The sequence below is a fragment of the Poecile atricapillus genome, chromosome 1 (assembly GCF_030490865.1).
Source record: "Poecile atricapillus isolate bPoeAtr1 chromosome 1, bPoeAtr1.hap1, whole genome shotgun sequence".
Lineage (NCBI taxonomy): Eukaryota > Metazoa > Chordata > Aves > Passeriformes > Paridae > Poecile > Poecile atricapillus.
In genome coordinates, this window is record NC_081249.1 from 150221415 (window position 1) to 150241217 (window position 19803).

At 34.5% G+C, this 19803-nt stretch overlaps 1 protein-coding gene across 1 annotated transcript in view; it reads left to right on the top strand.

The window, feature by feature from the left end:
- The window catches only part of FMN1 (formin 1), a 131132-nt gene that overhangs the window by 91075 nt on the left and 20254 nt on the right, over positions 1-19803 (top strand). The window contains exon 13 of the mRNA XM_058829352.1: positions 1428-1520. Within this exon, the coding sequence (XP_058685335.1) occupies positions 1428-1520 (93 nt within the window). The remainder of the gene's footprint in view (positions 1-1427; positions 1521-19803) is intronic.

Consider the following 19803-nt stretch of genomic DNA (forward strand, 5'->3'; position numbering starts at 1 on the left):
GATTTGGGGATTTTTTTTTTTTCTTAATTTAAATTATTAAAGACACATAACTGATCAGCTAATAAATGACTTTCTTTCCCAGTCTAGTATGTTTAAGGCACCACTCCATCCTGCCTACTATTTGGGATAGAAACAAATATCCATTAACTTTACGCTGAATAATTTGAAAGTTTTTTCATATGTTACCAGTGACAAGAGTGTAGATTAAAGATAAACTTAGACTCTAGCCCAGGCCATGTGGAAGGTTGCAAAATTAAAATATGCTCTTAGGTGGGAATGGGCATTTTTCAGTATTTTTCTATAAGAATTGTCCAGATGTGTTTCTGTTCTCAATTAATTGAAAAATTGTGGTTCTTTTCAGTAGGTCCTGATGGTCCAAGGGTATTATAAGCACAATACTACTTGCACAGTAAAATGTATGCATCTAGTTTCAACCTTCCGTTGACTTTTTACACTGCATTGCAAATTTAAATAATGTGACATTTTAATTACACAGGCTCAACTTCTGTTTCCACAGTTTTACATTATTTTTTATTTAATGATGGTAGCAATATGGTGTGAATACAGTTCATGCAGCCAAACTGTAAGTCTTAGGTTTAACTCTAGAATAAATTTCCGTCTAAGTTTAGCTTCTTGGGAGTGAAAAGTTGTGGAAGAAAAATCTTGTAGTGGTTCATAAATTCAGTTGCTAAAAAGATGCTTTCAGTTGGAAAGTAATTTCATTTTGATTTCTGCCTCCCATCATCTTTAATGTGGAACACTGGAATGCACTGAGTTTACTAGAAGTTCTAGGCCTGTTAAAATTGGCAAAGAAACCCAAAGTTTTTCAGAAATTGGCATGGCATTGGTTCTTAAAATACCAGATAAATTAAGTAGTAAAAAAATGCACTTATATGTAAGTTAACTTTCTTACATACTTCAACTGTTTCATGTCACGGTCTGGGAATGGAATACTTAAGTAATGTTGAATTTCTGCATCTGTTTCAGGAAAAATGATTGAGTATGAGATGCCTGGCACTGGTTGATTAAAATCAATCCAGATATGAGGTGTCCTTCACTCACCACAGAAACAGACTTTAAAGCTTTGTGTATACCATCCAGAATTAGTGTATGAGGCGGGCTGTGTTAGTTGCAAGCCTTAGCACACTGCAGGAGTTTTAGAACAAATTCCTTACTGAAGACAAATTCCACTCTTTAAACACATGCAGAATTATTTTTTTTTTTATCATACTAGTATATATATACAGCTAGTAATACTAGCTAGACTAGTTGTATTTTTTATTTTAATGTAATTGCTGGATTCCTTGGTGCTTGTTTATTACCTCTAAAGTAAGTTCAGGTGACTAATTTAGATGTAGGCTCCTATGGTGCTGAAATTTATTTCCGGTACATTACTTCTGTCATAAATGTGTCTCATCTTTTTATAGCCTCTGAAAAGCAGATGAAGTTAGTTTGCAAAGAGTCTTCTGAAGAACATCTCCAGCCCTTCAAGGAGAAATTAGAGGAATTCTTCCAGAAAGGTAACCACATCTGAAAAAAAAAAACTTACTGCCAAACAGTGTAGTGGCTTATAAAGTTATGTGTAATGTAAGCTGCATTAAGTATCTGTTTCCTCTGAAAATTCCTGGAGATTATGTTCCTAATGGGCCTAATATATGTTCATATATGTTGATATATGTTATACAGATCTTAGACATCACTTGTCAAAAATAATCACTCCCTTGATCTCACCCATTTCCCATTGGTTATTTTGTGCTTTGTTCTTTATTATTACTTGTAGGCAAAATGAAAAATATATTCATCACAGACAAAATTTATCAGAGGGAATATAAACCTTCAAAGACAAAAAACACAAGTGAAAGACACTTTTTCAGAGAAAGTCCACATGTCATCTTTTCCCCCTAGTGTGAGCTTATAAACTGTCTTTTTCATATTTAAAGATTTTTGTCTTGTGTGAGACAGAAATAAGCATCAAAAAAGTGATTTACCAGGTTAGAGTCTGGAGACAATGGGTGAAAACCAAGGTACAGTTTGGTCATCAACTGAAGACAATGTAACTGCAGGTTGCTGTTGAAAAGAACAGTCCTGCTTCTTCCTGTTTCCCATACTGTGCTCCCCATCACCTGCTTCTGCCAGCACTATTGCTTCTGGAGCTGTGGAAAATATATGCAGGAGGAGACTTTCCCTCCTCTCCTTGTTAGGAGTACAGTCTTTTTGGGTAAACAAATTCTGTATTTTTGACAGAGGTACTAGAATTGTTAAGAATTTAATTTCTCATAGAAATGGTGAACAGTTTAACAATTTACTGTTTGAGAAGTCAGTTGAACTATCTGAATCTGCTCATCCAGACAGAATATTAGTGATCATTCAGATTATTGTAATTATTTTTTTAACTAGCCTAATCCTTTTTATAAAGATTGTCCTAATGTCTTTTTAATAACTCTGTTTCATGAGGCTATCTTGTGTAAATACTTTAAAAAATGAAAACAGGCTGTTTCAAAAGTAGCCGTTAAACAGTACCAATAAGTAAGCTGATATTCTCCTTTACCCTTCTCCCAGGCCATGGAGTTCAATGGTTATACTTATTTGATAACACTTTTTTAGGTGCAAACGTATTTAGACAGTATTTAAGTAGCAAATTCCTTGCCACAGAACTAACTTTTAAAACAAAAAAAATGTAATGGAAATCTTGATGTCACTGCAGGATGGTGCCATTGTCTTTCTAATGTATTTAATTGGAAATTTTCACTTACAGTTTAACAATAATATCGAGACTGAATTAGTACTACATATATATATGCATATATATATATATTTATATACAAATATATATATGTTTGTATTTCTACAGAACCATTATGATCTCCAGCATGTTTCTTGATCTAGCTTGCCAAAGGATTGTAATAATTCAATTTTGCCCAGGTCTTTCCAGGACCCTAACCAAATGGTGTCTTCCACAATTGTACCACAGACTCTGTAATTCTTACTACACTCTGAATCTCTTGAGGGCTGTTCTGGTTGGCAGCTTAGCACCACAGAGCTGTTTGCTTGCTGCCTCTCCATGGGGAGGCAAAGAGGGGGTAGAAGGGTGAATGAAAGAAAACTAATGAATCGAAATACAGGCAATTTAATAGGGAAAGCAAAAGCTGTGTGAACAAGCAATGCAAAATATGGAATTTGATCAACTCCTCCCATCAGTGAGCAGGTGTTCAGCCATTTCTTAGAATCCTTAAGGCTGGAAGACTTCTTAAAAATTAATAAGTCCAGCCATTAACCTGACATTGCCACTTCTATCACTAAACTATGTCCCTAAGCACAGCATCTACACTCTTTTTAAACTGTTCCAGTGATAGTTATCCCACTGGGTAGCCTGTTTCAATACCTGATAACCCTTTCAGTGAAGAAATTTTTCCCAACATTGAATCTGCACCTCCCCTGACACATTTGTCCTATCACTTGCTACCTGAGAGAAGAGACTGACCCCCATGTCACTGTGCTCTCTGGGAGCTGTAGAGAGTGCTAAGGCCTCACCTGAGCCTCCCTTTCCCCAGGCTGAACACCCCCGCTTCCCTCAGACACTGCTTGTTGGACTTGTGCTCCAGAGCCTTCCCCAGCTCCATTGCCCTTCTCTGGACATGCTCTATCATCTCAATGCTTTCTTGTGTGAGGGGCCTAAAACTGAACACAGGATTCAAGGTGTGGCCTTGCCAGTGCCAGGTACAGCCGGTTTTATCAATTCCCTAATCCTGTGGGCCACAGAATTTCTAAGTTCCATTTAGAGCTCACATTTCTAGATTGCATATTACCAGGAAAGCAGGATTTCATCATGGATAACCACTACTTGGGAATACAAGCATCAAAACTTTGAACTTCTCCCCTGCTTCCTCCTTCTTTTCCTAGATTTATTTCTGAGCATGTTGTCATGTGGTATGAGTTATCTCTTTGATTGATTCGGCTTGGCCCCTCCCAGCTTCTCGTTTATTCTCAGCCTACTTTCTGAACGTCAGTGTTAGAAATAGAGAAGGCCTGAATACTGTGCAGGACTGTTCAGTAATAGCTAAAACATGGATGTGTTATCACCCCTGTTTTTGTCACAAATTCAACCTACAGCACCACAGGAGTGCATGAAGAAAGTTAGCTCCACCCCAGCTAAAACTAGCAGAAAGAATGACAAATAATATCAACACAGTCTTAAAAAATAAAGACGACCCAGTAACTGGTTTCTCCTGCAATGCTGAGCTACCCTTTTTATTGTACTCAACTTTCCTATATGTGGAATATTATAAAAATACCCAGTTGATCTTGGAAGAAGACTAGTTCTGCTTTACATAAAATTCCAATTTGATTGTGCATTATCATTTCAAAGAGAAAAACATATTCTTCTAAATATTTTCCCTGTTTATGCCTTTTGATGTGAAAATTGAGATATATTTATCTTTGTCAGTATGACAGAAAATTTTATCCTTACATATGTGAATAATGTATATATTTTTTTAAAAAAAAAGAGAGAGAGGGTACATTCCTGCATGCTGTCTTGGGACAGTAAGTTCTATATATTATATTTATTGGATGCTTTCTAGTGAGGTCTTTTGTATACTAAAAAGAGCAAAACCACCTGGATTACTCACTTGTCCACTTTTTATTATGTTCCCTTGTTCTTCTTTTGCTTTATAATGTTATGCTTTACGGTAGCTAATCAGACACACTTAATTTTGGGTAATTTGATTTCTCATCTTTTGACATCTTATTCTACCTAATTCTGAGATGAGTTTTCAGTAGGTTGTCAGATTCTGTAATGAATGACTCTATTTTTCTGTTAGTCACCTGATTGATTTAAATCCTTATAATGGTGGATGGTACTTTCTGTGGCATTAGAATGGAAATCATAAAAAATTCCACACTGAAAACAGGGAAAAATAACAGAGAAACACATTTTGATTTATGGCACTAGAATAGGCATTGGACAAATGTCAAGGTCAGAGGTGTCTGCAAACTCAGCAGCCTCTCTGAAATTAGGAGTTAGCTGATAATACTGAGCATCCAATAAGCATCTGTTTTCAGTTTTGTTTGTTTAAAAAAGACTTGTGGCTGGTTTAAGCAAATGTAAGAAAAAATTGTCTGTTATATTTCTGCCAGCTCACAGCAAGTATCCAAAACTCAGATGCTTTTCTGAAACTTCTGGCTTGAAAATAGGCTGGAACTCATAGATATGGAGGTTTTTCCCACACACGCAATTCCCATAATTGTCAATGTGAAGTTGGAAGTACTGTTAGAAAAAAAATCCTCATTTGCTTATACTGAAGTGTTTACATTTCCTAATTATAATTAATACCAATTAAATCTAATACTTGGCTGTGTTGAAATAAAAAACACTGAGAGTGTTATGGCGAATGACATTCTAAAATGCTGGAGGGGATAAACTGTACTTCTACTGATGTCAGTGCTGGTTTGTATAACTGGATGTAATATAGACCAGTGCCTTCAGCAGGGAATTAGATGCCAGAAGCTTTGGGTTCTATTCCCAGTTTAGCTACTTTATATGTGATGCTAGCAGTTGGTTAATATCCTTCTCAGAGACTGCCCCTCTTTTCTGGTACACAGAATGTTAAATAATGATTCTTGCTTGTTTTTGTGGTGAAAGATAATTTTTTTCAAGTACATCATGAACCCCACATGAAAGACACCTTGTGTAAACTGTCTTAATGCTTCAGTATTTGATTTGCCTTTGCTATTTGGAAAAGGCTTAGATTATTATCAAACTTGAAATAATCTTGAATAAATCTAATTATATCATGCGCAACAAATTATATTAGTTTTCGTATAGTATGGAGACCTACTAATTATAATAAATTGATATTCACTTACTGTTTTTCCATTGAAGTTATTGTATGGGGTGGTTAAAAATATGTTCATAATTATTTTCCATTTAAATTGCCATTATCTGCAAGAAGGCCTTTGAAAGTATGAAATTAATATGTGGTCTGGAATGCTCTTTAACTCATTAAGTTCTTGCTCAGAATTTCTTAGAAGAAAACTCCTCTTTTGATATGAAACTATCTCCCACAAAAAAAATCAGAATAGTTAGATGACTGTGAGAAAGATGCAAAATACTCTATTTTGAAAAGGAGAAAAAATATTTTGGTTACTGCAACTGCGCAGCTCACTAGAAGGACCCATAAACATTGGTGTTTCCCGTAGTGTTTCTTAGTCTCCTTGTGCATTCCCGCAAGAGTAATACAAACCAGAAAGTAAATGACACACAGGAGTAGATGACTAATGTTAATTAAAATTATTTCTTATTTTGCCACCTGACTATTTCATATTGTTTTTCCATTTTAGTAAATGCAAAACCAAATAGCACAGATTCATGCAGGATCTTGAAAAATCTGTTTCCAAATTCTTTTTCATTGGATCCAGGTCAGAAAGCATGTAAAAACTTTAATCTGCACTTGGGTTCCTACCTCATGAACAGGAATGTGAAAATGAAGAGGTCTTACGCGTCATAGCAGTTAGCATAGGAAAAGCATAGCTGCTTCTCTTCATTTCTCTAAAAATAAAGCATCTTGGTGATGAAGACTCTGCTATTACAGGAATTCATTTAATTTAGAACAGTCTGGGAAGCAAGTAGCCTGGTGTCAAGACAGAGCAGTTTTTGAAATTCATTAGTAGTGGAAAGCAAAGTTATTTGGGAAAGATGCACAATACACTGAAAGTGACCAAGGTAACAAACAAGGTGGAGATGGAGGGATTTGTCAAACAGAGTAATCTATTGAGATTAATCCCAAAAAAAGAGAAATAGTCGTATGCTTAGAATTCTAGCCTAACATTTGGGAAACATTGGTTAGATTAATTGCTTTGCCAGAACTGTTGTGTGTTGTAAACTACATAAAAGGTCAACACTGTGCTATCTATGAGACTATGCAATAGGAAAACAGAGTCACAGACCAAACTAGTCACCACAGCATTATGTCAGGAGCTAGTGAATATTTCTGACAAGCTTAGCAACCATATGGAAACAGTCCACAAATCCGCTTTTAACTGGGAAACACTCCGCAAATCCGCTTCTAACTGCTGAGTGATTTCTTCTTAATAATTTTAGCCAGGCTGCAGTAGGTACCTGGGCTTAGTCCAGTGCACTTTCGAATGGATTTCTGGAATAGAACAGAAGTTTTGATCTGCATTTCCTCATCTGCCTGTTGAAGTGCACCGCAGAGGATTGTTGAGGTAGTCCATTAGGAAAGAAAATAAGAAATTATATTAGGAAGGCCGTGAAGGCTGGAGCTAAGAGTTGGGGCTGTTCACCCTGGAGAAAACGCTGGGGAGACCTTACAGCAGCTGTCCAGTATCTAAAGAGGGCTACTAAGACCTGGAGAGGGACTTCTCATGAGGATATGTAGTGATACGACATGGGGGTATGGCTTTAAACTGAGAAAATGTTGGTTTAGATTAGATAGTAACAAGAAATCCTTTACAGTAAGGTTGGTGAGGCACAGGAACAATTTGCCCAGAGAAACTGGTTTGCCCCATCCCTGGAAGTGTACAAGGCCAGGTTGGATGAGGCTCTGAACCACTTGGTGTACTTGTTCCAACCAGCCCATGGCAGCAGGGTTAGAACTAGATGATCTTTAGTGTCCCATCCAACCCAAACCATTCTATGATTCTATGATAAAAGCTCACAGCTGGCCAGCTTTGAATTTCTTGTTCATCATTTCCTACTTGCTCCTCAGTATGTAAATATTCTCTCCAAGATGTTGTTCTTGTGCTATCCGTGCTCATACATGGTGATTTGTGCTTCTCATCTAGTAGCATTAACCCTGGAAAAGCAACCTTTTATTAGTTTAGAGCCCCATATATGCCATTATTTAGTACTAGTGAATCAGAAGTCAAGAACACTCCAAGGCACCATTTTTTCAAGATACAATAATACTTTCTTCTCTCTTACTGTCAACAGGACATACCTTTATACATCTTCATACAATGAAATATTAGGAAGAAAATTACACTGGAGCTAATTTCCTTTCATAGTGTGACAATATTATGTTTTTTTTAAGATAGATTATATTTTGTTACTCAAAGCAATTACCTGGTAGAGCTTGTCTGTAATGACATCCCAAAATATCAGAAACCTCTGGGAACTATTTAAAATTCTTGCTTTCTGTAATAAAATTACATCTTTTCTTCTGAAGGAGAACATTAACAGAAAGAAAGAGAAATATTCTAAAATTGTATATGAAGTTGAGTCACGTACTTGTCTTCCCACTTGTGTTGTATTCCTCTGCTTTAAAACACACATCAGATCATGGTACTTGTGTTGCTTTTTATTTGTAAAGCTCTTGAATATTTTAATGCTGAACAAGTGAAGTAAGGAAATCAAGAATAATTTTTAAGAGCACTGTAAAATTTCAGCTGTCCATTAAAATACCATGTAAGTAACAGCAGAAGAGCAACAGCACTTAAGAGGATCTTACAATTGGCCAGATTTTTCTTACCTGCATTTTATGAAGCTGCTTCTATCAGCTAAAACTATCTCTGAACAGATAACCATTCCTACAAAGCATGAAACACTTCCGGATTATGTGACTACCCACTCTGCATATCAAATACTGATTCTTCCTCTTGTGAATAGAATGTTCAGATATGACTTTTAACTTCAAAGCTTTATTTCTGTTCTACTTACCATAACTTCTTTTTCATTTCATTTGTTTTCACTGAGATGTTTTATTATCTCTGCCACACATATGCAGTTCTCACATTAAACAGTGTGGGAGGATATTTATGTCCAGTGTCAAACATGAAAAATATGTCATACTTCCTTGCAGTGATAATGTTTGCTTAAAACTTTTTATGCTTCCCAGCAATGACATTACAGAGCAGGCAAAGTTTGTGTTTAGATCTGGAACACTGTTTTATATGCCAGGAGCAGAATTACTTTAATCTTTCAAACTTTGTGACAGACATAATTGTTTTCATCACTCAAAAAATCATCATATTTAAACAGATGAAAGAGTGATTTACATAAATTGGCACGAGTCTGCAAAGCACAGAACCTTATTGCTGTGGTACTCTGAGATTGTATAGTTAGACAATAGCCTTAGTCCATAAGACACCAAATAAGTTGTCCTGGAATGAGATTGCATCCATATGCCTCCTAAGTAATGGAATATTGACAATGAACCGATTCAAAGAAGAATTTGCTCTGAAAAGAGTATTTTCTCTCACACTACCAGAAGAATTATCAACATCAAAGTACTGAAAATTCTTGTTAATTACAGCTATGACTTTTCAGGAAACTCACAATTTATTATTTTTGAAACAGATTACATCAAATTACTATAACCAGTTTCACTATATCATGACTTACTATAGAAATTGGAAGGTTACACTATTATAATGCATATTGTGAATGTAATTTAGAAGAAGTGGTAATTGAAAATGCGATGTCATCTCCTCTTAGAAAACAAGGAAGGAATCTCCTATAGAAGACAGTTCCAACTTCCTTTTCATTGTGGTATACTGAATTAACATGGCTATTACAAAGTCACTGGCATGTCATGATATAGAGAAGGATTTCCTATTAATAGCAGCTAAGTGACATAAGGAATGTTAGTGTTAATACCCTTGATTTAGTACAAAATTGCAATGTATATGATAGTTATAAAATCTATTCCTAGAATTACTGATGCCTTTACTATAACCACTACAAGCTATCTGGAGTTCAACATCCTCTTTAAATTCTCATTGTAACATCTAGTTCCTGTTAAATTCCACTAGATCTCTTCCATTTTCTTTATCATAGACGTAGAGGTGAATAAAACTGTAGGTTATATATGTTGGCTTTTCACAGGGATCCTATTAGGCTTTCCTTTTAGTCCAGCTGCTTTTTTTCCACTATGCTCTTAGGATTTTCCTGCATGATCTCCTATTTATCTTTTTTTTCTGTTTGTGTCTTCATGTTCTGATATTCCAATTCAGTGAACTAATAGAATTTAAATCTGTGTCAAAGCTTCATTGCAGGAAGTAGAGATGCTCACTTATTCATTACTTTAGATTATATAACCTATGAGCAGTTGTTTACATATATGGAAGATACTACTGCAAGGAAAGAGCAGAGTCAAGAATTGGAAAGGATTGGATAGAAGAGATTCATTCACTTAAATAATGAAGGGCCCAAACACACTTGGTCTCAGGAGAAGTCAGTACGTAACCTCACACTGGTCACTCTCACATTGTGTTTGTCCCCTGTGCACTGTAATTTTACACCATTAAGCCTGAAAATACTCTTCAGTGCACCATATAATACAAACTGATTATGGCAATAACATGCTTAACCTGGTATACAATTATGTGGAATTTCTCTGTAGACTTTTGTAATTTTGGTATGTTAATACTTTTTCTCAATTATTCTTTGGATCTGTACAAACACATGAATATCCTGTTTTAATGTTTTTAGGCATGATTGATAAAAGTACTAGATGCTGAAAATTTTTGAGAAATTTAAGCTCTCTGGATTAGATTCTTTTATGGTGTGAACTCTGATTTCCTTTTTAAGCTATAAGAACAGGTAAAACCTGCAGTCTTGTTGGACAGGATGGCCTATTGTTTTGAGAACGAAAATAATAATCACAATGTTCATAGTGCAGTTATCAGAAATTTCAAGCTAGTTAAAGGACAAAGCACCAGGTTGCTACTAAGCTCTCAGAACTGAGGAATGACAGAGTAAAACCATATGGATAATACAGTATTGTGAGATTACAGCTGTGATTAAAGACAGACTTCTCCGAAATGTAAAAAGAGTCTGATTTCAGGTCATCGTTCAGCCTTTCCTTTAACTTCCCTGATATTTTTGTGCCTAAATACTTCAGATTCCAGGGCTAAATATTTAAAAATTTACCTTTGTCCTGTGAAGAGCCTTTACCATGCTTTTGAACACTTTGAGTGAGGTGGAAAAATCAGAAGTTTTATTTCTCTTAAGAGATGTATGTATGAAATTCATTGGAACAGTACTTCTTTCATGACATGTAAATAAATTCAAACTTTTTAGCATCAGAATTTTTCAGCTATCTAAATGTTGTCCCAAGTCAACCATTTTGAAAGTGTCAAAAAATATTTTTTAGAGAACTTCAGCTTCTGAACTGACTTCAGGATATTACTGTTTGTACAAAGCATGTGTACAAATTCTTTCATCTTGGGAATATCTCAGCCTGAAAGTTCCCCTCCACAAAGTGTTGCCAATTCTGGAACAGAATAAGATATTACAGAGGTTCCTGGTGCCCTAGGACAGGCAGGGATACCTGACTAGACACAACAGTGTATCTTCTCTGGCCAAGCAGAAATCTTCAAACATTAAAGAGTATAATGCTGAAAGGAAAAACTGCTCTAGAAAATACATTTGGTTCGATTATCTATGGAGTTATCAATACAGTTTATCAGTAAATGTTTGGAGTGTGTTTCCTTAACTTCAATTTTGCACAAAGGGCTTGACCCACCATTGACTGGAAGTGGAATTGGATAGGGCATATGTTAAAGATTATTAAACTTTATGCATTGGGAATTCTTTCCTTATGTGTAATTGGGCAGTTCCTAGAACAGAGAATCCCCAGGTTTTAATTAGGAGAGCTAATTCTATGATGTCTATCTGAAATAATGGTAGGGGAAGTTTGACTGTTCTTCCTTGACTCTTCTTCCTTTTAAATTCCAGACATTCTTCATTGTAATGTGATACTGGTTTGGTTTTGTGGTGAATGAAGTGAATTTTCTTAGGATTTAAAATTTCTTTCCAAATTTAAATATTTATTTATTGGCAATATATTTATTGGCAAGATATTTCTGATTTTTTTTTTTTTAAGTACGCTGGCCTTTTGAATATTTGATGTAAAGAATATTCTGTGGTCATAGATGGAGATGAACTGAATTCCAAAGTGTGCTATTACTTTCACCTGCATACGATTTATGAACCTTTTTCTTTTAAGTTTTTTAAGCTAAGATTCAAGACTTTCTTGTTCTAATAGAGAAAAAAAACTAAGAGGAATTAAGCTCATCATGACTGTTTTATTACAGTATGGTGAATTTAGATGCAAATTATTTGTGTTAATTGTCTTCTTCAGAAATAGTTTTTGTGTGGTTCAATAGACAATATGAAATCAAAACGGTAGTCAAATTAACTATGACCACAATTACATTTAACTCTTCTACTAATGGGAAAGTTGGGATTGTCTTTTGCACAGATCTACTGTTATTGAGTAAAAGCCATTTGCAAGAGATAAGGAGGTATCTCCTAAACATGAAGGTAACAAAGGCCTAGAGATACAGCAAGCAGAAAGTCTGCAGCGGTGTGCTGAGCTGGTGCACTCACATTCCCTGGTTTGTTACCTAATACTTATATCCTCTTCATTCCTTTTATATGAGGATACTTAAACATTTAAAAATGTTTACATACACTGCAGGGAAAAAATTCCAGATGCTCCCATAGATAGAGTTCAACAGAAAATAAGCAAGCTGTAAAACACCAAATAGATCAGGTAGATGCAGTTATAACTCTTCTTATTTTTTTTATTTCTAGCCTTAAATTAGGCTAACATGAGATTTATTTTTTTTTCCATCATGGTTGTATCTGAGTGCTTTCAAGGAATGAATTAAATGTCCTGACTAATATGTCACACATGCTTTACTTTTCCCAAGATCTCCCCATAAGGAGAATAATAGTAGGTTTGCAGGTTTTTATTTAGAAATTGAGAAATCCTGTTTTCAAATATATTCTTCTATGTGTTTATCACAAAGACGACAGGCTCAGGAAAATATCAGTGCCTTGTATTTAAATGTAGTTTGATGTTTCTTAGAAACGTCATTGAAAAGAATCCTAACAAAATACTTTTTAATGTTAGTATCCAGTATTTTATTTGTAGTAAGGAGGAGAAATACTCCAGGTCAAAGTTTGTCTCATTTTTTTAGATTTTATTTCAAATTACAGGCTTTTCAAACTAGCAGCTAGATAAATTTTCCTATATAAATTGAATTTCTAGAAAATCTTTGAGTTAAAAACAAGAATTAATGGATTGGAAGTATGAAATAATTTGACAAATACTTGTTGTTTTGTAGAGGAGATTGCAATATTTTTGTTTGACGAACTATTGAGCCTATAAGTATTTTTAGCTATTTGTCATAAGTATTTGTTTAGATTTTGTGTAGTTCAACAGAAGGGATTTTTCTGTTGTTCTTGTCTTTAATTAGATGTAATAAGACACCCACACCTTTTCATAAAAGCATATGTGATTTTTGAGCTATATATTTTCTTTAATTTTATTCTTGTTTGATTCTACCTATTTAAACTTCATGTTTCTCAATCTTAGGATTTTACACTAAATATGAATCTTTATAAGCAGTACTACTGTTGCTTAAAAATTTAGAATTTTATTGAATGATTTTTACTTTCTTGTTTAATGCATACAATTTTTTTTCTTAAACAAGATCCTGCTAGGTGTTCTTCAAAATCAGTTTTGATTTAGTTAAGACTAAAATGAACTTCAGAGGCCAAACTATATCAGATTTAGTGATATTAATAGATCAATGTGGGGAAGTTTGCTGTATATCTTCTTATAATAATCTACAGTTTCATAAGACATTTTCAGAAAAAAGGGTGTTTATTTGACACATTTTGCATCATTAAAATGTACTTACAGATGCTAAAAAAATAGGTCAAATCTACCTTAATATTTCACCTTGCTTTTAAATGTGAATATCCAGTATCAATACTTAATTTGACTTTCATTTTTATTTCATTTACCCTTGAATATGGGTAGGTGTGTATTTGAAAATTTATAAAGGCTGAACAAAAAGGGAAGAGTGATTGTCATACTTCCAAGCAACACATTTTTAGAAGGTCAGAATGATTAAATTCATTCTCAATAATGTAGTTTTTCTGTTCATGCTTTTTATTGACAGCCTTTGTTTCTTAAAGAAACTTCATTGCTATTTTTCTGTTTAAAGAGAAACATAGCAAAGAAACAGATGTGTCCCATATAAAATATGCAATAAATCTTGTCTCACAAATTCTTTGCTCTGAACTTTCTGACAGAAACTGTCAAATATCCACTTTAATTCTAGTATAAAATGTTCACTTTGTGTCATGGCGCCAACCACCATATGCTGGAATAAAGTCAGTAACCAGCAATAAAAAAAGGCAACATACGCACCTTTGAAACAGTACAAGCAATCAACAGTGAGAAAGGTCCATATAAATCTATGGAGAATTAATCTCAGCTTTGCCACTATCCTGCTGTGCATTTACAATGAGACTTTGCTCCTGACCACCAGAAGTGGCTAACTTTGCAGGAGGAGTGTATCCTAATGAGGGGAAAATGCAGAGAAAACAAAGCAGTGGCTTTTAACCCCCCACCCCCAGCGTTTGGATCACCTAGAAGAGCATGTCCCAGTGTGTTCAAACATGTGGGGCCACTACACATCATGGATTTCTGTACTTTAGCTGATCATGTGAAACCAATCTTGACTGAGCTCAATCAGCAGAAATAACTTGAGCTTCATAAATCATTGTTATCATTCCACAGGAGGCTGTATTACTGTGGGTTTTCTCTCCTCAAACTTTTCAAGCTGCAAATTTCACAAAGCTTTTCTAAATTAGTTTAATTATATTTGTATAATTATTCATTCTTTACCCAACAGATTAGCAGTTGGTTCACCATCAAATTAATTTTCTCTTCAGTAATACTCTTTTTTTTTTTTTGAGGTGACCTACTTCTTAATGACTTTCAATAATCATTCAACTATTTAAAGATATTGTCCTTGGTATAAGAACGGGAAAATCTTCAGATTTTTTACTTGTGCTTACAAAAAGAGATTGTAGTTTAGGTAATATGGATAGTTAGTTTTTCCAGACACTGAACAGATTGGATTTAACCTTGTTCTGTTTGAAAGGATTAGAACAAATTTTTCACTTCTGTAAACTGTTTAGATACATTTAGTCAGAGATTAATCTTGAAATTAAAACACAACATTATAGGAGTTTATTAGAAGGAAAGTAGAATTAGAATATGTATCTCTCTAGTGTTTAAGTGCTAAAAATAGTACTTTAGAAAATAGTTATTATCTGGAGCACCAAGTGTGGGAGAATGTGAGAATTATGTTTTGGTTACATTTTAACAGAATGGAGTTTCAAATAATTTAATTGAATAAATAAAATTGAAAAATTTAATGCTAACTCTTGTTTTTTAATTAATGACTCCAGAATACAGGAAAATAAGACCAGTGTTAGTCCTAGTTTTAATTTAAAAAATACTCTTTTGTATGGAAGATAATTTTCTTTTAGTTTAAAAATCTTATTTCACTAAATACAATAGAAGCATCGTACTAAGAAACATACATTTTGAAAAACAGAAGAATTTATAAAATTGAATATAACTTTTTTTCTTCATGATTAGTTTTAGTGTTCTGGTAAAATGACCTTCATCACTTTGTTCTGGCACATTTATAGACAGCATTATCACTTTTAAAAGAAAACATAATTTCCTAGGTATTTTATTACCTATGATAATAAACACTTTCTTGAATGTGTTGCTTGAGCGTGTTCTGCTGGTATTGTGTGTTTCTGTGTGTGCACGTGTCTGTAATTTGTTATGTTTTGATAACATTAAAAATATTGACTCTAATATTTAACAATTTCTATATGGGAAACATTAATTACTTCTTGACACATTCCTGAGATACAGGTTGACAACTTACGTTCCAGTGTAGGACACTTTTTGTTAAGAAGCTTTCCACAGCTGCGCAGAGACTCTGTGCTGTAGGAACTTCTATATATTCACATAGTTGGATTTGGGTTTCGTAGTTTAAAAAAACTTTTGTAACACTGCAGAGGAAAATAAACCTGTGAAAAGTGTTTCAGGAAAGGGTGATTAAGACCTCATGGCAGCAAGTGTTCTGAAGATTGTTTTGAAAGGATTTAAGATGTCTATACCAGTATTTAAACTGTCTAAAAAAAAAAAATGGCATAGCCAAATTCTGTGTTAAAAATGTGATATATTTTAATTTAAAGAAAAGATAAAAGAAACAGGGCTCATGTGATCACACTGCTTGTTGATTATTCCCCTGCCAATAATTTTTAATGCTTTGTCCAATTTTGACCAAATGTGACAAGGTTAGAGATCCTGAGATATTAAGCTCTTAAAATCTCAATAAAAATACATGGCTAAATAGACAAGAGTGACCCTATTAGCCTTCCAGGGAGAGCAAGGCTGTATCATGAACTCACCCCTTAATTAAACATTAATGAATCCATCTGGGAACTAAGTACAGACCCACAGTAGACCCAAGTTTCATTGATTCCATTCTCCCAGACCTTCTTGTTTAACTGACAGCATAGAAGAAAAATCTCTTCATGGGCATGGGACTGTTTTATCTGGGGATTTCTTGTATTGTAATAGAAAACTGTATTAGTTGTACAAGCAAATACTTACATAGAATTTCCCATAGAATTTCCAGCTGTCTGTTGAATTCCCTGGGCTCATAAAGCCTACCAATTAGAAGTTAGTAACTGTCTAAAGACAGTTTATCAAGTAATACATATTAGAAAATCATTTGCTAGGATGTTGTGTAAAGAGCATACAAGTTTTTTTTACTACTTCTGAATTTCAGTATTTTTATATGACAAAAAAACTCCAGCATGAGAATGATGGTAGATGATAGCCATGTGAAATAATTTGCACTCATATTCAAATTTAAAATTTAATACAGCACAACAGCGAAAAAAATACAGAAAATGTTTTACACTGAATGGGTTCTCTCATGTTTGCTATGTTTATATATGAAATGAAGTAAGTAGTAAGAATTTTTATTTAGAACTAAATTAAAAGTAATACTATTTCTCAAAATACAGGCTTATATTAGAAGTAAATCAATATAATAATGTCGAAGTAGGAGAAAATTCAGATTTTATGTGTAGCTCTAGACAGATGTTTCGTGAGAATCACTTCTTAGATTGGGATACGCAACTCTTCCAGAATTTTTGAAACATCCTAATTTGTGAAGCATTTAAGATTGTTGAGAAAACTTGCTCAATAATTAGAATTAAAAGTATAAATACCTGAAACTGCAAAATTAATTTTTACTGTGAGTACCTAATTTCTGAGTACTTTTATATTCTCTGCTTCTAAATTCTTTATTATGCAGTATGTTTTCAAAAAGTAAAACAGTTCTAAAATTAGATTCAGTCTGTATGAAATTAAAAGCTTCATCCTAGTAGCCTATGACACTAAATTAGAAAATTATTTTCTGTGTCTTTAATAATTTCAAGGCCCCAGTTTTCATACTGAGCACCAGACTCACTCTTGTTAGTCAAACTGTGTTTTTAAAAAACAATATATTCCAGTGTAATAATGAAAAAAATTAAGAAAATTAAGACAATCCATTTTCTGACTCGACATTATTTTTCATTCATATGTGGATTTTTATTAATACTTGTTTATTTGCACTTGACATTTTTTGATTTGTTTAAAAGATGCTATTAATTTTATTTCCATTCCTTTAAAATTGACATTTAAAGAAAGCAGACTCTGGCAGTGTCAGGTATTGAAATACAATTTCACATGTTATATAAATTATTTTATAACATTTGTAATGTATTCTATTCATGGCCTTTTATGTAGAGCCCAGTGTTTTCCTAGACAGTGAGATTACACTAAGAATAAAAAGATTAAATGGGTGTTGATGATACTTAGGAACACTTGTAAGAATTGTTAGTTACATGCTGTTGGCTTTGCTATCATCAGCAAAAATAATAAAGCTTCATACTGCTTAGAAAACTACAGACTGTATAACATACTGGATCAAGCAATTGGACACTTTTACTTTAATAAAAAGAAATAGCTATAGTCTTGATTATTATGTATATAAACAGCCAAATTATCCAATTTGTCTAAATCTTAGGATTCATGTCTATGACTGTATGATTACTCTGTGTGGCTGTGTGCTGTTGTACTGGGTCCAGCTGGGATGGAGTTAAGATTCTTCACATCAGCTTCTATGGGATGTGGTTTGGATTTGTGGCTAAAACAGTGTTGATAGTGCAGGAGTGTTTTGGCTATTGTTGAGCAGTGCTTGCACATTGTCAGGGCTTTCTCTTTGTCTCACTCTGTCCCCTCAGTGATAGGCCAGGCTGGGCAAGAATTGGAAGGGGTCACAACCTGGATAGCTGACCCAAACTCAGCATTCCATGCATGTAACGTCATGCTCAGCACTGAAAAAGGAGAGGAAAGGATTTTGGGAGAGGTAGTGTTGCTCCAAAAATGGCTGGGCATCACTCTGCCCTTGCATAACTTCAGTTATTTCTTCCCCTTTTCTTCTTGCATTGAACTGTGTTTATCTTGACCCATAAGTTTTTCTCACTTTTGCGCTTCCCGTTTTCTCTTCTATCTGACTGAGGGGGAAGGGGGGAAAGTGAGTGCGTGTTTGTGGGGTGCATGGCTACTGGCCACAGTTAACCCACAATGATTCTAAAATGGCAGCCCTTGGGAAGGGGTTTAGATCGCTAAACCCAAGGGTTTAGATTGCTCGTGGTAGTTCTTTGCAGCTCAAAGAAATGCCATGTGCTAGCAAGTGCATCCCTATGAAAATTTTGTTTTCCATGCCACTATTTTTAGGCCAATATGGCTTGAGTCAAGGATTTCCTAAAAATTAAATCTATTCAAAAAGTTTGTGTTAGCAGATCTATAGAAATCAAAACCAAAGAAGGCTTATTTTATCCCACTGTAATCCTGGTGGTCGTTGTACTACTATAGTGTAGTATGCTAGTAGTTTGAACATGTCAAGAATTTTGTTCAGAAACAGAAAAACTGTGTAACTATAGAGCTTTTGATGATCCTCTGTAGTCATTTTGCCCACCTATGACACCTTTGAGGTTTTTCTTCCACTCTCCAAAGTCCCTGATTAAACAAGGCTGTTAAACAATTTCTCTTGTATGTCAATTGTACTTGAGGGTGGAAATAGATCTACTACACTTCTGGCCTGGGAGCCTTCTGGGTTCAACTTCTGATACCCGAGTATGTCAGCCATGATAATATCTAAGAGATTTAGATCTCTGTTTTCAAATGGTGATCATGTGCTCAAAGCATGGTTCATGCTTTACAAAGACCAAGAAAATAAGGTCAATTGTCTCTTGTTCTCCTAATTTGATAATGTCATAGAATGTGACTTTTCTCACTTTGGGAAAAGATAACCCAGCTAAACCTCTTGGGGGGTATACTTTTCTTCCTCCGCCATTAAATCATGGGTTAGTACGTTTCTAGAATGGGGTTCATGTTTTGGCTACATTTCAACATGCCTGCCTAAGAGGTTTTAGTTTTGACTAATGAAGAAGGTGGGTTCCTGTGAGACTAGAAATGTCATAATAACCTTTTGTCACTGTTAACAGTCTCTGTCCAGGCTTTATAAAGTTCCAAGAGGAATGGCAGTAGGGCTTTTGTTTTGGTTGGTTGGTTGGTTTTGTTTGCTTTAAAGGTTGACTTTTGGTTGGGGTTTTTTTTTGTCTATGTCTTATCATAGATTCTGTCTTAATCTTAACTGTTACTGATTGGAAGGCGTGAGTCAGAAAAGACCTAACTCCCTCCTCAAGGCCAAAAAAAAGAAAAAGCAAATACCTCGTTTTAGGGTAGTGTTTTTCCTATACAGAAAACACTATCATTTACAAAGCAGTCTCTTAAAGTTCTTGATGCATGTATTTTGGAGTCACATGAACTCAGTCTTGGAATATAAAATTAATAGTTCTGATATCTCCATCCTAACAGCTAGTTGTTACAA